Source organism: Armigeres subalbatus, chromosome 2, assembly GCF_024139115.2.
Source record: "Armigeres subalbatus isolate Guangzhou_Male chromosome 2, GZ_Asu_2, whole genome shotgun sequence".
Taxonomy (NCBI): domain Eukaryota; kingdom Metazoa; phylum Arthropoda; class Insecta; order Diptera; family Culicidae; genus Armigeres; species Armigeres subalbatus.
In genome coordinates, this window is record NC_085140.1 from 399027152 (window position 1) to 399043482 (window position 16331).

Consider the following 16331-nt stretch of genomic DNA (forward strand, 5'->3'; position numbering starts at 1 on the left):
CATACACACACACAGCACGGAAGTGAGATACACGGATGTATGTATGCAAGATAAATACTAACTTAGAACAGTTTTCTCCAAGCCGACAGGAAACCATCCGTGGAAAGCGAGACACATCCGACGGTTGGCGGATCAGCAATAGCCTACAAAAGGAAATCCGTCAAACCTGGGTCAAACCGAACAAAATGTAATCGTTCTATGGAAAGGAGGTATACAGTACAAACTAAAGCAGGTTAAAGCTGACTTTCTTTTCTAATTATTAATAATAACAAATTAACATGTCTGGTTTTGTATTTCGGCTGTAATTGCATAATTGTATGAGAATATTCTACAATAATATAACTAAACTGAATTGCAAATAATAAATTATAAAAACTAATAATAATGTAATTACACAATTTTCAAGAGCATTTTAACATTTGTCTAGCTGCAATGATGGAACCTTGGATGTGAAAGCTAATCTTCTGTATGGGACTATGTTCCGCGGCAGGGGAAAATGTGGTTAACTTGCGTTGACAGACCCATCCGTTAATTACTAGATATGTACAAATGGAACGTCCTACGATGTAGCATCAACGATTAGATTTCGCTTTAGAGTGGTTTGAACCGCAGCGAAGCTAATGTACACAAACGGAATATCCTTCCACAGGCATTAATGAAAATGATTCGTCATATATGAGAGATTCTCCATGCGGAAAGATGAGCTTAAGAGCGAATGTTTGTTTGAAACAGAGTTTGCATATGACATACATCTCGATATTTGTAAAATTGTAAAAGTGATAACCTATGTTAAACAGAATACAATAAATATTAGCTATAAATACATATTCTAAATCACAATGCGATTACATTTGCTTTTTTTTTGCGACCGGTTCCACCGCGGGAACTATATTCCACGTCATTCGTTGATCCGTAGCACATTACGTTCGAGGTCGGCCAGTGATCCGCTACTGCCATCGGTAGACGCACCGAGGCCGTTGTCCACCGATACCGTCACCGGCGATGACGAGGTCGTGGAGGCGTCGGTCGTCCCGATGGTCGTAATGGATGCCGCCGACTCCAGCGGTCGATCGGTGGACGCCAGCCGGGTACTGCTGCTGGTAGTGGTAGTGGTCATCATCGCCATCGACGATGTGGACCCACCGGTCGAGCCACCCGGGCTGACGACCATCGACCCACTGCCGGTGCCACTTTGTTCTATACTCGAGCAGCTATTGTTCTTTACATAGATCACCTGTTTGTGGAGCTTCTTGACATTGAACGACGACGCCGATACCGACGAGGCGGAAGAGGAGTAATGCGATTTGGAAGTAAAGCTTACCATTTCGGACGTGAGCGAATTGAGCGCCTTCTCGACCGTTGGCTTGTGGCGGTCCCGATCCGAGAGGGTGGTATGCAGTGGAGACGAATGGCCTGAGAATGCTGTTTGCAAATACACAAAGAAATACGATAGAATGTTTAATTAAAAAAAAAACAAATATTACTAGAAGCCATTCAAAACTAAAGGAAATAATGAGATGAAAATTATGAAATAAAAGATAGTGGATTACAGATTAGATTGAATGGCTCCCTGTGTTGTAATTGAGTACTTACTTCCTATATCACCGCTGGAGCTCGACTCCGTAAAGCTAGGTGTTCCCTCGGTCCAGGTCGGGGTGGATCCTTCGACCGAGGCCGGTGGTGTCCACGCTAATGCACCTCTAGATCCGTAATTGCTATTGGATGACGATTCGACTGCTAAATGACTTTCTAATCTTATTTCTGATATACTGGATTGGATCAAATTTTGAATTTTGGCACATCGATAAAGATGAAATACACATAGAAAATATTTCGAAAATAATAACGGATGGAAATGCAAACATGAAATAGAGATAAAAGAGAAGAAAAAAGTGATGATAGAGAAAAGGATTAATATGATTTCTAGATAAACAAATCAACGGCAGGCAAACGAAACGAAAACAAAACTCCTACCATTCATAAATCAACCATTTCAAGCATGAATGAACCGAACTTCAACGAATCATACCAACCGATACGAATGGAAACTATCCAATCAATCGCATTCAACGCGAAACATTCTAATGTCCATTCAATCATCCACCCAGTCAAATATCTTAGCCCACGCCACCGCCCGCCTACCTTATCGAGTCTTCCTTGTAGTTATCACTCCGGCACGAAGCACTCCGCCGGTCCACGGTGCCTCCGGTGCTGCCACCGTCGCCGATTCCCCCGCTGCTCCGGCTGAGGCCACTGGTGACCCCACCGCTGCCGCCACCACCGCCGCTGCTGCCCGTTTTGTTATCGTCCGACGAGTGCCGATGACTACTGCTACCGTGCTCGGAGATATCGTCGAAAGCGGGAGGAGGGGTGGAAGAACAGGAAGGAGATGTGCCTAGCGAGCGATAATAACAATACGAGGAGAAAGCGGCTAAGTTGTTTTGCTTAACATTTGCCAGAAACTATAGGTTAATGCGATTTTTCAAACGTAACAGAAGAAATTATTCTTCTCGAGAAAACATGAGGCGTGCAGACGTCAGTGGAGGTGTGAAATTATTTATTTCTACTAATAAAACTTACAACTCGGAAAAAAATCAAAATATTTTTCGTATTAATAAACACATTTGAAGAAATTCGAAGAATTGGTCAATGGCTGATCAAACTGATTTCTTCAATACTTACTACGATGCGATTAAACAGTATACGATTTAGTCATTTTTTCTCTGAATTATTATCGATTATCTTCCGTTCTATCATATATGTACTTTTGTATAGGATAATCCTATTAGGATTACAACATTAGAACACAATTGAAAATTGATTACAAAAAATGTCGAATGAAATATGACTCAGTCAGAATGTATTTGCCGAACATTTATATATTGTTCTAGAAATTTGAAAAATAAATGTTTAATTCATTTAAAGATTTTTAAAACAAAAAAATAGAACTTTCTCCAATTTCAGGGGCCAAATGATAAGCAATACTTAACGCGTTTACGCCATAGAATATATTGCAATTCTCCCCTCTTAGCGTTTTTACATTAGTAGGGGAGACTGGGTAGACTTGATCCCCTTTTCTGATTTCCGATGTATCACAGCCAAAAGTAAATAAACATACGCGATTTCCACACAGACTCTCTAAGAAATATAGTATTTAACTTTACTGATGTATGACAGTCCTTAAATTATTGTTGTTATTGATACACAATCGATTTTTTGGAGTGCTGTCAAAAATCGACTTTTAAAATATTCGGGGGAAATTGATCCCTCTCCAAGTACTTGCTTTGATAAAATTAGAAAGGTGCCCTCAGATTTTTTAAATATTTTTCCTTCCTTTCCCGCGGAATTTTCGAATTGCTGTGCGTATTCATGAACGATTTTTATTATTGAATTCGACAGCAAATGCAATTTTAAAATTTGGGGAGACTTGATCCCCTTTTTATGATATCTAAGCAATAAATAATTTTTCCTGCCAGCCTTTCATCAAATCTGTCAAATCTACATAAAATTAGAAACCTGAGAACAGATTTATATATTTTTTTAATTTTTTCGCCAATTTTTTGCATGGATAACTAAGTGTCCCCATATTGAGGTAATAACTTCAAATCCAAATATCCTAAAACTTTGATGGGGTGTGGACATTTTCAACAGTACATAACATTAAGCATATTTATGGCTTTGTGCTGTGAAAAAACGAAAGCATTTGGGCATTGCTATGGATAGTTGTTCAAATTTCGCGTGGCCAATAAAAAAATCTTTGGAAAGGTCAAAACATACAAACCGCCTTGCAGAATAAATAAGGTTGTCAATCCAAAAAATAACTCACCACATAAAGGTCATTTGTCTAGAGGATATATACAAAAAAATATGCTAGAACAAAACTACTTCAGTTCTCGATAAAACAGGGGGTGATCAAGTCTCCCCGGGGATCAAGTCTACCCACCTTCCCCTACTGACAGTCTTGTCTATATTTTATGTAGAATTATTGGCCAATCTTCTGAATAGGGCATAAAACCAATTAAATGGCTTATCATAATCACATATTAGTCCTATTTCAAAGTGGCCACTGCCTCAAGGTATCCAGCTTTTCGCGCACTGTAATGGCAGCTCTGTTGATTTAAAAGAGTATCCGTTCCCGTACTTCTTTGACATCTGACTTGGGTTTGACATTTCGATTTCCCCTCTCCCCTCATCATGGAACAGGCGGAAAGCGAAATGTCAAACCCAAGCCAGATGTCAAAGAAGTACAGGGACGGATACTCTTTTAAACCCACCGAGCCGCCATTACCGTGCGCGAAAAGCTGGATTGACTTCATATACAGTCACTTGTCATAAGACGAGTTTGTACAATTCCATTGAATTCCACCATATAATTGTGTCTTGACAGATACGTATTTCGACCTCAACAGTAAGGCCGTCTTCAGTGTCTCGTACTTGACTCGACTTACGACTTGCGACTTACTCGAGTACGAGACACTGAAGACGGCCTTACTGTTGAGGTCGAAATACGTATCTGTCAAGAAACAATTAAGTGGTGGAATTCAATGGGATTGTACAAACTCGTCTTATGACAAGTGAAGACATTCCACTAAAAAGCTCAAAATAATTTTCTTAATTCATATACAGTTTCTTTTGAAATAAATCTGAAATTAGATAAATATCTAGCACTTTCGACAAAAACGACAAGATAAAGGATGATCGTGAATGTTCTTCACTGGAACGTGTTCCATTCGAGTAAAGTGCGTATGATCCAAATTCTACTAACCAAAGGTGCTGCATTAGATCATCCACTTCCTTTGTAATACTTTGAAATGCATTTATGTACCATAATTTTCTCAGAGCTCAGTTCGGTTTTCAACTGGATCTAATAATTTAAGTGAATTCAGAGTCGCATCGTGCTTTCGTGCTGTGCGGTTCTTTTCTCTCTTTGCGGAAGGAAGTTTTTAATACTACTCGAAGCTTTTTTAATTTCAACAGTGCTATTTGTACCCACTGATCCCGTTACGATCTTTGCAAGGACCCGTGCCTTCGTTTTACGTTGGACCCGGTTTGCGGAAGTAAAATTACGACAAGCGGTGGTAATCCTGCAGGGACACCGTTCTGGCAAAACACCTCTTAGAAGGTCACGTCTCCACGCTCAGCAATGAGCATTAATAAAAACAAGAGGAAGGGCGAGTCTCTGATTGCTCCACTTCCTTCTAAGAAACAAGGTTTCAAGACAGTCCTACCAAAGCGCGGAAAAAATCGAAGGAAGCTGGAGATAAAAAGCTACATGTATCCGCAAGTAGGCTCCGCCAAACCGTGTGCCGCCGACCGCCGACCGTGTGCCGCTCAAAGCGCACAAGCCCAAGTCCTGGTGTTAGGTGGGACGCTCAACAGCCCCGACACGACAGCCCTCCGACGAGACAGGAGGTTTGCGCAGGCCCAATAAGCCGCCTTTAAAACAACCACTACAAACGACATAGAAGATAATACGACTCGATACAATCGGCAACGACCTAGGCGACGAATAAAGGAACACGAATGGAAGCTTGGAACATGGAACTGCAAGTCGCTAGGCTTCGAAGGTTGCGACAGGATAATCTACGATTAATTACGTCCCCGCAGGAAATCTGCTGGACAGGACAGAATATTTGGAAAAGCGGGCATCAAGCGGTTACCTTCTACCAAAGCTGTGGCACCACCAACGAGCTGGGAACCGGCTTCATAGTGCTGGGAATGATGCGCCAACGCGTGATTGGGTGCCAGCCAATCAACGCAAGGATGTGCAAGCTGAGGATAAAAGGCCGATTCTTCAACTATAGCATCATCAACGTGCACAGCCCACTCGAAGGGATACCCGACGACGAGAAAGAAGCGATATATGCACAGCTGGAGCAGACACACGAACGCTCAGGTAGAAAGGGAGGAAATGTATAGACCGGTCATCGGACCGGATAGTCTGCATACCGTATCGAACGACAACGGCCAGCGATGCAAAAACTTTGCAGCCTCCCGCGGAATGGTAGTCGGAAGCACTTTCTTCCCCCGCAAGAATATCCACAAGGCCACATGGAAATCACCTAATCAAGTAACGGAAAACCAAATCGACCACGTTCTAATCGACGGCAAATTCTTTTCAGACATCACGAATGTACGTACTTACCGCAGTGCGAATATTGAATCCGACCACTACCTCGTTGCAGTATGTCTGCGCTCAAAACTCTCGGCGGTGTACAACACGCGTCGGAGTCGTCCGCCGCGGCTAAACATTGGGCGGCTACAAGACGGTAGACTAGCCCAAGACTACGCGCAGCAGCTGAAAGTGGCACTCCCAACGGAAGAGCAGCTAAGCGCAGCGTCTCTTGAAGATGGCTGGAGAGATATTCGATCCGCCATTGGTAGCACCGCAACCGCTGCACTAGGCACGGATCAGAGAAACGATGACTGGTATGACGGCGAATGTGAGCAGTTAGTTAAGGAAAAGAATGCAGCATGGGCGAGATGGCTGCAACACCGCACGAGGGCGAACGAGGCACGATACAAACGGACGCGGAACAGACAAAACTCGATTTTTCGGAAGAAAAAGCGCCAGCAGGAAGATCGAGACCGTGAAGAGACGGAAGAACTGTACCGCGCTAATAACGCACGAAAGTTCTATGAGAAGTTGAACCGTTCATGTAAGGGCCACGTGCCTCAGCCCGATATGTGTAAGGACATAAACGGGAACCTTCTTACAAACGAGCGTGAGGTGATCCAGGACAGGATCCAGTCGCATGACATGCGACTTCCGGCTCCGAATCTCCAGGAAATTCAGGAGCAGATCGGCCGGCTGAAAAACAACAAAGTCCCTGGAGCTGACCAACTTCCAGGAGAGCTGTTTAAACTCGGTGGTGAGACACTGGCTAGAGCGCTGCTACCAAGGTTTGGGAGAATGAGGTTCTGCCGCAGGAGTGGATGGAAGGTCTCATGTGTACCATCTACAAAAAGGGCGATAAGCTGGATTGTAGCAACTACCGCGCAATCACATTGCTGAACGCCGCCTACAAGGTACTCTCCCAAATTTTATGCCGTCGACTAACACCAATTGCAAGAGAGTTCGTGGGGCAGTACCAGGCGGGATTTATGGGAGAACGCTCTACCACAGACCAGGTGTTTGCCATACGTCAGGTATTGCAGAAATGCCGCGAATACAACGTGCCCACACATCATATTTATCGACTTCAAAGCCACATATGATACAATCGATCGGGACCAGCTATGGCAGCTAATGCACGAAAACGGATTTCCGGATAAACTGATACAGTTGATCAAGGCGACGATGGATCGGGTGTTGTGCGTAGTTCGAGTTTCAGGGGCATTCTTGAGTCCCTCTTCGAAACGCGCAGAGGGTTACGGCAAGGTGTTGGTCTTTCGTGTCTGCAATTCAACATCGCTTTGGAAGGAGGAATACGAAGGGCAGGGATTGACACGAGTTGTACGATTTTCATGAAGTCCGCCTAGTTATTTGGTTTCGCCGACGTACCAAACTGACTATTTATAAAACGCTTATTAGACCGGTAGTTCTCTACGGACACGAGACCTGGACGATGTTCGTGGAGGACCAACGCGCACTGGGAGTTTTCGAAAGGAAAGTGCTGCGTACCATCCATGGTGGGGTGCAGATGGCGGACGGTGCGTGGAGGAGGCGAATGAACCACGAGTTGCATCTGCTGTTGCGAGAACCATCCATCGTTCACACCGCGAAAATCGGAAGACTGCGGTGGGCCGGGCACGTAGCCAGAATGTCGGACAGTAATCCGGTGAAAATGATTCTCGACAACGACCCGACGGGAACAAGAAGGCGAGGTGCACAGCGGCCAAGGTGGATCGATCAGGTGGAGGAGGATTTGCGGACCCTCCACAGACTGCGTGGTTAGCGATGTGCAGCCATAGACCGAGCTGGATGGAGAATACTTTTATTTATTGCACAGGCCACTCCGGCCTTAGTATGATGATGTCCGTGTTACATGGGAACATTTCCGCAGGCCTGGGGGAAATTTCCAAAACCCCACTCAGTGCCGTAAATGCCAAAAGTGGGGTCACGGAACTAAACATTGCCACATGAATGCTAAATGCATGATTTTTGGTGGAACCTCTCATCCCAGGGACGCCTGTCCTGTGAGAGAAGATTCCAATAAATTCAAATGTGCTAATTGTTGTGGCAATAATAAATCCAATTTCTGGGAATGCCCTTCACGCAAAAAAGTTTTGAACTCCCGTGCAAAATTGATGACGGGAAATTCCAATAGGATCCCAGATTCGCCGGGTAAACATATTTCAAACGCTCAAAATCCGCAATATTTTTTCGTCGAAAGTGGAACAACTTCTTCTTTTAATTAAAAGTGAATAAAGTTTCCATGAAAAAAAAGAATCTGCAATACAATTTCACTGTGTCACTGAGTACATGGAGGTTAAAGTGTAATTGTCTATAACAGCGGTTCTCAACCTGGGGTACCTTCACTCGTTGTAAAAATTGTAAAACTGAGTAGCCGTTCGATAAATAGGAGGCTGCCGAGACTTTCAAAAGGCCCTGAAGCCTCATTTCAAGAGGCCCGTAAGTCTCCTTTCAAGAGGCTCGGAAGCCTCCTTTCAAGAGGCTCTGAAGTATCTTTTCAAGAAGCCCGGAAGCCTCCTTTCAAAAGGCCCGTAAGTCTCCTTCTAAGAGGCCCGGAAGCCTCCTTTCAAGAGGATAGGAAACCTCCTTTCAAGAAGCTCAAAAGCCTCCTTTCAAAAGGCTCGAAAACCTTCCTTCAAGAGACGCGAATCTCCTCTTCCGAGAGGCGTGGAATTCTTCCTTCAAGGGGCTTGAAAGTAAAGGGGCATACTCAGAGGCCTCTTTTTAAGAGGCCTGTCGGAAGCATCCTTTCAACATGCTCGGAAACCTCTTTTCAAGACGCTCGGAGTTATTAATTTCAGAGGCTTGACAACTTCCTTTCAAGAGACTGAGAAGATTCCTTTCAAGATGCTCTGTAGCCTCCTTTGAAGAGTTTTGGAAGCCTTTTTTAAGAGGCTCAGAAGTCTCCAAAAGTCCTTAAAGTCGTGTAGGAAAATTGATACACTTAAAAACTTAATAACTTGATAACTTTAATTGGAAAGTTTCACGGAATAACAATTATTTCAGACAATTTTTTAAAGAGTCATATATCCCGTTAGTTTTCACATCTATTTTTCTTGAGAGTAACGCTTATTTTAATTTACAGCGAAAAAAATAGGGGGTACCTCAATCAATGCAAAAGTTCGAAGGGGTACTTCTAAAGAAAAAGACGACAATGCGAAATGCGACAAACGTCATCAGCTTCAAATAATATGTACCGTAATATGTACATTATGTACATATGTATAATATGTACATTGTACCTACTAACAAAATTTCAATGAGTAAAATCAATAACCTTTAGAATGATTTTTCTTCTTCTTTAGAATGGTCTTTCGACTAAATATTCTAATTAGTATAGTGTCATATGATCAAAAGTAGGATAAGACACCCAGAAATCACCCTACCCCAGTTTTCGCCCACCAATTAAAAAATCTTCATTCTAGGGTGAAAGCTGTCTGTATTAGCGAGACTTTCAGCCCAAGGCTGGCTCGTCTCGTAGTGGCTGAAAACCTCAATAACAGATAAAAAAAAATCTTCATTTCTCGAAAACTAGTAGCTGGAAACAGTTAAAGTTCTAATTGTCCATACAATTATCAAACAATTATAATAAAACTTGAACTATAACCTTTTTCCAACAACTAGTTTTCGAGAAATGAAGATTTTAAAATTGGTGGGCGGAAACTGGGGTGAAGGCGATTTCTAGGTGTCTTACTAGAGTGATTCAAATTTTGACTTTTTTGCCCCCCGATGCTTAAACGATTACATTTGCCTTTTTAATAATCCTCCTAAATTTTTAGCTAATTTGGATGTAATGTAATTTGAGTGACCACGCGCGGTTTGAAGTGTGTATGAAAATTACTATGAAAACAGTAACTTTCATGGAAAACTGTTCCCCAACGCTTCCCTTCAAGCTCTAAAAACATATGCGAAAATTTTACAAGGAAACAAGCCGTTGCGAAACGATTTGATGCTCGCAAGAAAAGTCATTAAGGAAATACAGAATCGAGGGAAATTCAATTTAACACGTAAAAGAAAAACATCAATATCAATAACGAGCATTTTAGTTTTCTTCATAACTTGGCTTCCAAACGAGAAATCGCTTCGCAACAACAACTGCCTTTCAGCTTGAGAAGTATTCTATGTAGTCAATGTGTTGATTATATGTAAATAGTTCATGGGCCACCTCACGGAACGGTCTTACACATAAGGGTCAGTTTTCACAGTAATTTCCATACATACTTTAAATGACGTGTGCGCAGTCAAATTACATCCAAAATTGCTAAAAAATTAGGAGGATTATTAAAATGGCAAACAAAATCGTTTAAGCACCCTACACGAGCAATAATGTCTACTTAAAAACATTCAACTTTTTTATTGTCCATTTCATCTTCTGTCGCCTGCTCTGAAGGAAGTTGTTTTCTGTCATCTTCTAAAAAATGGCTTGTTTGTACTGCCTCTTCAATGATCGCAGTTTATTCTTAATAAAATTATTAAGCTTTTTCAGTGGAATGACTTCACCTGTCATAAGACGAGTTTAGTACTATTTCGTTTCCACCACATTGTAATATTTACAGATACGTATTTCGCCCTCAACTGTAAGGCCGTCCTCTGTGTCTCGTACTTGACCCGACTTTTCTCTTTTTCCTTTACATTAGTCTGTAGTTTTTCACATTAGTTGCGGACTAATTTGTATTATTGATGTGTTGAGAGAATTATTCACAATTTGAGTTTTGAACCAAGCTGATACGAGCCAAGTATACATATTGTACGTCGTTCCTCTAAAATTAAAAAAAAGAAGTCCAAATTTTATTTCCGTTGTTGTCGTTAGACAATTTAAATCATTATTCGCAATATTTTTTTAAACAAATGAATAGCTTGATAAAATTAAGGGGTTAGTACACTGTGGTGGCCTGAAAAAAAGTAATTTTCGGGATTTTTTTTAAAAATAGCTAGGAGAGATAACGGCTTTGAGAGGTTTTGTTCTATTTTTTTTGACCAAATTTAATGAATTTTGGTTACAATATTCTTTGATATGCAAGGAATTTTTAGGCCAAATTAAGCATAATTGGTCGGGGTTCAGCCAAAACGCATCAAGCGGCTTTATGACTAACTTGTGATATTTTGTTCGTATAAGGACAACGGAAATCGTTTCATATCAATTCAAGCGTACATTTGCAATAAGATATCCTCATTTATTGGAGGGATATCCGATACGATTTGCGATCAATTTAATCTGCTAAACGAAAGTTTGGGCAGAAAAATGGGGAATTTTTCGTTGGCGCTTGGTGCGTTTTGGCTGAACCCCGACCAATTAGTTATAGAAAACCTCCTGTCAATAATAGAACAAACCCTGCCAAAGCCGTCATTTCCTCTATAAAATTATAAAACAAAAACGAAATACATGATTATTTTTCAGTTTTTCGTCACAAAAACAAATATTTCTGCCCTGCAATAGACAGCTCCTTCGATGGCTACACAGCTGCTTCGGCGGACATTTTAGAGGCCTCAACGTTAGAGCTACAACAAAATCCATATTATTCCAGTTTCCCGATATATTTCCTGTCATTTGATGAAAAATTGGCAATGTTTTAAACACAACCAAACAACCATTTTTAAGATGAAGACAAACGTACGATGACAGGATAAATTATGTAGAATTTAAAATTGTGGACGAGCCGTTTTTTAGTTATGATGTCCGCCAATTTCGAAGATAAAGTATCAGGATAATCGCGTTTCGCCCGAAGCGCTGCGACTCTGCTTCGGTTTTCGGCCTATAACTTTGAAACAGAGTGCCTCATGAACCAATCGGGTAAAGTTTACAATGAAAAAAAAAATTAAGCTAGCCCTGGAAGCAAACTATTAGAACAGATGTTATAAATATGTTATAAATGTTATAAATATTTTGATCGTATATAAACAACATCATATTGAGATATTGCTATGATCTGAGCTAAACCAATATACTAAATATTACGGATAATAGCTAAATCAATGGAAAGCGATTTTAATACAGTTCTGCATTGCAACCTTGCAAAATCTGTATACAATGTTGGCATATACAATTTCGGAAGATTTTAATACAATCATTGTACTGAAATCTCACAATTTTGTATTATTTCAATACAGTATCTGTATGAAAAACATTCATTTTTTTTGCTTTAAAATCTTGAAGAATTGTGTATAATTGGGTAGAAATAACGTATTTATTAACAAAATATTATTCGTTTGTTTGGTGCTTGAATACAAAATATGTATAGAAAAGTGTTTGAGTGATAATTATTACAATTACAAATTTTGAATTTGTAGTTTATTACGCAACATAAGTTTTAGCAATACTTTTAACTCAACCAAAAAATAATAACTGCGGAATAATTATTACGATTTGGAGGACATAACGCATCAATGTCAACTACAGAACCAAAGATAGGCGACATAAGCTCGAAACCAACGAAACATAACTAAATAGAAAAAGGGACAACCCAACAACAACTAAGCTCCCGCTTGACGCCAATCATTTCGTCAAAGTTTACATCAGACGAATTCTCCCTCCAAGCTGAATTGGCTGAGGTAGCATTCGACATCGTGATTCTCGCTCAGTGGCAGTCCAAGTTGCTGCAGAACATGCAACTTTTCAGTCGAACGTTTCTCCACTAGGGGTGCCACCGATTTCGGCTTCAAGCGAGACAGAAAACTGTCATTCTTGGTGACTTTGGCAGCTTGTGGGCGGTTCAAAGTGTCCACCACAGGGGCAGGCGCCATCTGCTCCATGCGTGTTTCATTCTCACGAATTTCTCGCTCAATCTCCTCTATTTTGCGTTGAATATCCACTGGATTCGATGAACTGTTAAAAGAATTCCTTTGCTTTATAAGAACATGCTTCACGAGTGATCCATTTCCCATTTTTTGTTTCCTCTGTCGAACATTCGGGGGACGTTCGAGGGTTGAATTCGGCGATGCAAACATCTCCCGCCTACTTCGGACTACATCCTGCAGTTTCGACAGAACCAGTTCATCGTTCAACTCTTCTTCATATTCCTGGATGCGCTCTGCCATCGGGACAAATCTAACTGCTTTATTATTATTATCATCCACTTTAGGATTCTCAACAATCTTCGGGATGACAAAGGTAGGTTTTTTGAACACCGGTACGGGCACGGTTTCGTCTTTCATGGAAAACTTTTTTATCTTCTCCTGCACTGACTCAGATCGTTTGACTGAGGATGTCTTCTTCATTTTGATATCAGTTCGATTCGCAGACGTCAAACTGTTGCTTACTCCCGTGGACGAACGTTCAAAGTTTTTTGGTTTAGTCTCTGAATCAGGAGAAGGTTGGATCTCCACTGGGTTTGCATTCTGATCGGTGTTCTGCGCTACATCCATATGTTCTCCATTTTCAGCTACCCGGAAATCGTGATTGCTTAGCCAACTAAGTACTTTATTCGGAGATCTGGTATAGTCAGTGTCATTTTCCTTTGGTCCGGGGTTTTGTGAAACAGAAGTCGGCGGATTTAAACGGTGCTTCGTAGGTTTACCTAAACATCAGCACAATTAATGAGTCAACATATGAACAACGACAACTACTAATCAATCCAATAAGCAGAGGTGGAATATGAAAACATTCAACAATCTAGTAAAAATCGAAAACAAAACTTCTACTAAAACTCAACAAATGATATTGTTCAATCTAACTCATGCAACAACAAAACCAAAATTAAAAGGCATGCAAATTCAATGCTGAAGACAAGTTCTACTCAACAATCTGCTACTTCATCAACATGGGGAGAAAAACTCAAACGTACTAATTCTGCACAAACACACCTGCACTGGACCGTCCCCGGTGCCCACTACTGGACTGGCTCGGTAGGGAACCGGTCGCTCCTGGTCCTCCGCCGCCACCACCACCCTTCATGCCCGCTTTACTCATCTTGGGTGACCCGCGTGGCGGCACCGGTGGCGGAACGCTAGTTTTCACAATGGTGGTTTTCTTCTTCAGCGGTGGCATCGTTGGCGTTACGGAGCTCATCTTCACCGTACCCGATTTGGTTCCGGTCTGACCGCCGCCACTGGGCGTTGTCGAGGTTGCCGAGTACACACTGGACGCCGTATCTGTGTCCACTGTGTGTGCGACGCGACGGTTAGTTAGCGTCAACGGACCGGATTTAGTAGACAAACGCGGTTAACAACAGTGAGACAATGATCATTACGGAAGAGGTAGCGCAGGTCCGGAAAGCATGGAAGAAAATGATAGCGTATGGAATTAAGCGGCATTATTATCAAATATATGAGCTTTTATTTTTGCAATGAAATTGACATTCCTAGTTGCAATGATTCTCGACACCCAATGGCTTAGGTATCTTCTGCAAACTTTGGAAATAAAATCTCAGAGAAATATTAACAACGGCTTAAACAATGTTAGATCAATCAACTAAATAATCAAAATTATGTTCATCTTAAGGGTTCACACGTCAGAATCCATAAACAGGCATCATAAAGGCTGCTCTTTTCCTCGCGTTTTTAAAAGATTTCATCAACAGTAAAAATGAAAAAAATAACATCACCAAAAAGATAATGCTTCTGAAATAGAGAGTATTTTTGTAATTGGTTTTCGGCGCAATAACCTTCTAATAAAGCCACAATTGGCAACCACATAAATTTCCCGACACAACAGACACAGAAAATTATTGGAAATAATATGATGATGGTTGATACAATCAACAGAAATTTTAAAAATGCGCTAAAATTCAGTATGATTTTGAGAATCAAACCGAATTAAGCTGTGATTTTTATTTTATTTCTTCGGGTTGTAAATTTCTCCACATATCAAAAGACATTCTTCGGGAAATTTCCGCGTTACAACACATTAGGAACAACTCTGGTTCTTAACAAATACCTTTCTCAAAAACAATCTTTTGAATGACCACGATAAATTTTGCTGAATTTCCACGAAAAATACTGTCCACGGGTTTCCACGGAAAATTTGATAGTTTTCCACACAGAAAAAAATTCTTCCGAGTTACCACGGGAAATTGTTCCGTTTTCTTTACGGAACTTCCATTTCTCAGGGAATTTACCCTGAGAATTCTTCCAAAATTTCACGGAAAATTCTTCTAAATTTCCAAGGAAAATATTTCCGATTTTGTCACGCTTCGATTTCGTTAACTAATTTATTCCGTTTTCATCAACAAGAAAATATATAATTTTTTAAAGATTTAACTTTTAAAATAGGATAACTTGGGTTAATTTTTGACCGAATATTATATTCATAATATTTCATGCAGTAGCGGTAATATGACCGTAACTAACAAGAGAAGATTCACCGACTTCCCTTCATCGAAATAAAAGTGACAACTTGGCTCTATGGCTCTACATTCCAACTGGAACTCGCCCGTCTTTTCAACTTAATATTCTATTAGCATTTCCCCAGTTAATAATTGAAAGCTTTGCTATGTCCGCCATTGCATGAGTATGTATCTTGTGGGGCAAGTACAAAGCAAACGCTATGTCCAGGGAATCTAGAATGTTTCCCACCCGATCTAACTCACCATCTCCGGATTGGTAATCCTACGCCTATGCTCGCAAGGCTTACTGGAGACCCCTTGGACATCTTATCTTCATAGAAGTTAGGATCATATGCTTTTTGAACTGGATTTAACGCATACTGACGATGAGGACACTGCAAAAGTCATAATTGATCTTGTGAGACCATGAACACCCAGTATTCCAGAAAATTGGGTTGACATTATTCCTATTGGATATATTGAGTATATGCCAAAGATAAAAACATTGCAAAAACCTTGATTGATTGACCTGATAGATACCTTGAGCTGAACACGAGAATATTTTGGAGTACCTTGAACATCTCATATTCAAGAAAATTGGGTTGGTGCAAATATGTTTATTGAACTAGGTTGTGTACAAACCGATGTTGAGGACATTGCAAAAAGCCGTAGACACTTTGGGTTGAACTTGGGAATGTTTTGAAGTACCTTGAACATCACGTATTCGAGAAAATTGGATTTACAAATCCATCTGCATGCTGTCAGAAGCAAAATCTTCGTAAGGTTTTGGATATCTAGGGCTTCAGGGTATAGTCAAGCTTGACCTCCAATATTTTTCCTGGATCCTGACATCCTGATGAACATTTTTGCTGAAGAAACTAGGGACCTAGCTCTCTTCTGTGATTTTTTCACAGCCAATCTAGACGGCTGGGCAT

At 40.9% G+C, this 16331-nt stretch overlaps 1 protein-coding gene across 17 annotated transcripts in view; it reads right to left on the reverse strand.

Annotated features, from left to right (window-relative positions):
* The window catches only part of LOC134213259 (phosphatidylinositol 4-phosphate 5-kinase type-1 gamma), a 164941-nt gene that overhangs the window by 13264 nt on the left and 135346 nt on the right, over positions 1–16331 (reverse strand). For 9 of the 17 annotated variants that reach the window (XM_062692109.1, XM_062692112.1, XM_062692111.1 and 6 more), the window contains 4 exons: positions 13937–14233; positions 2143–2395; positions 1594–1769; positions 282–1422 (listed from right to left, as the gene is read on the reverse strand). In XM_062692109.1, coding sequence (XP_062548093.1) covers positions 899–1422; positions 1594–1769; positions 2143–2395; positions 13937–14233 — 1250 coding nt within the window. In that variant the 3' untranslated portion in view covers positions 282–898. Of the gene's footprint in view, positions 1–62; positions 144–281; positions 1423–1593; positions 1770–2142; positions 2396–13936; positions 14234–16331 lie in introns of those variants that run through there. The other 8 variants (XM_062692123.1, XM_062692118.1, XM_062692122.1 and 5 more) reach the window with 3 other exon arrangements.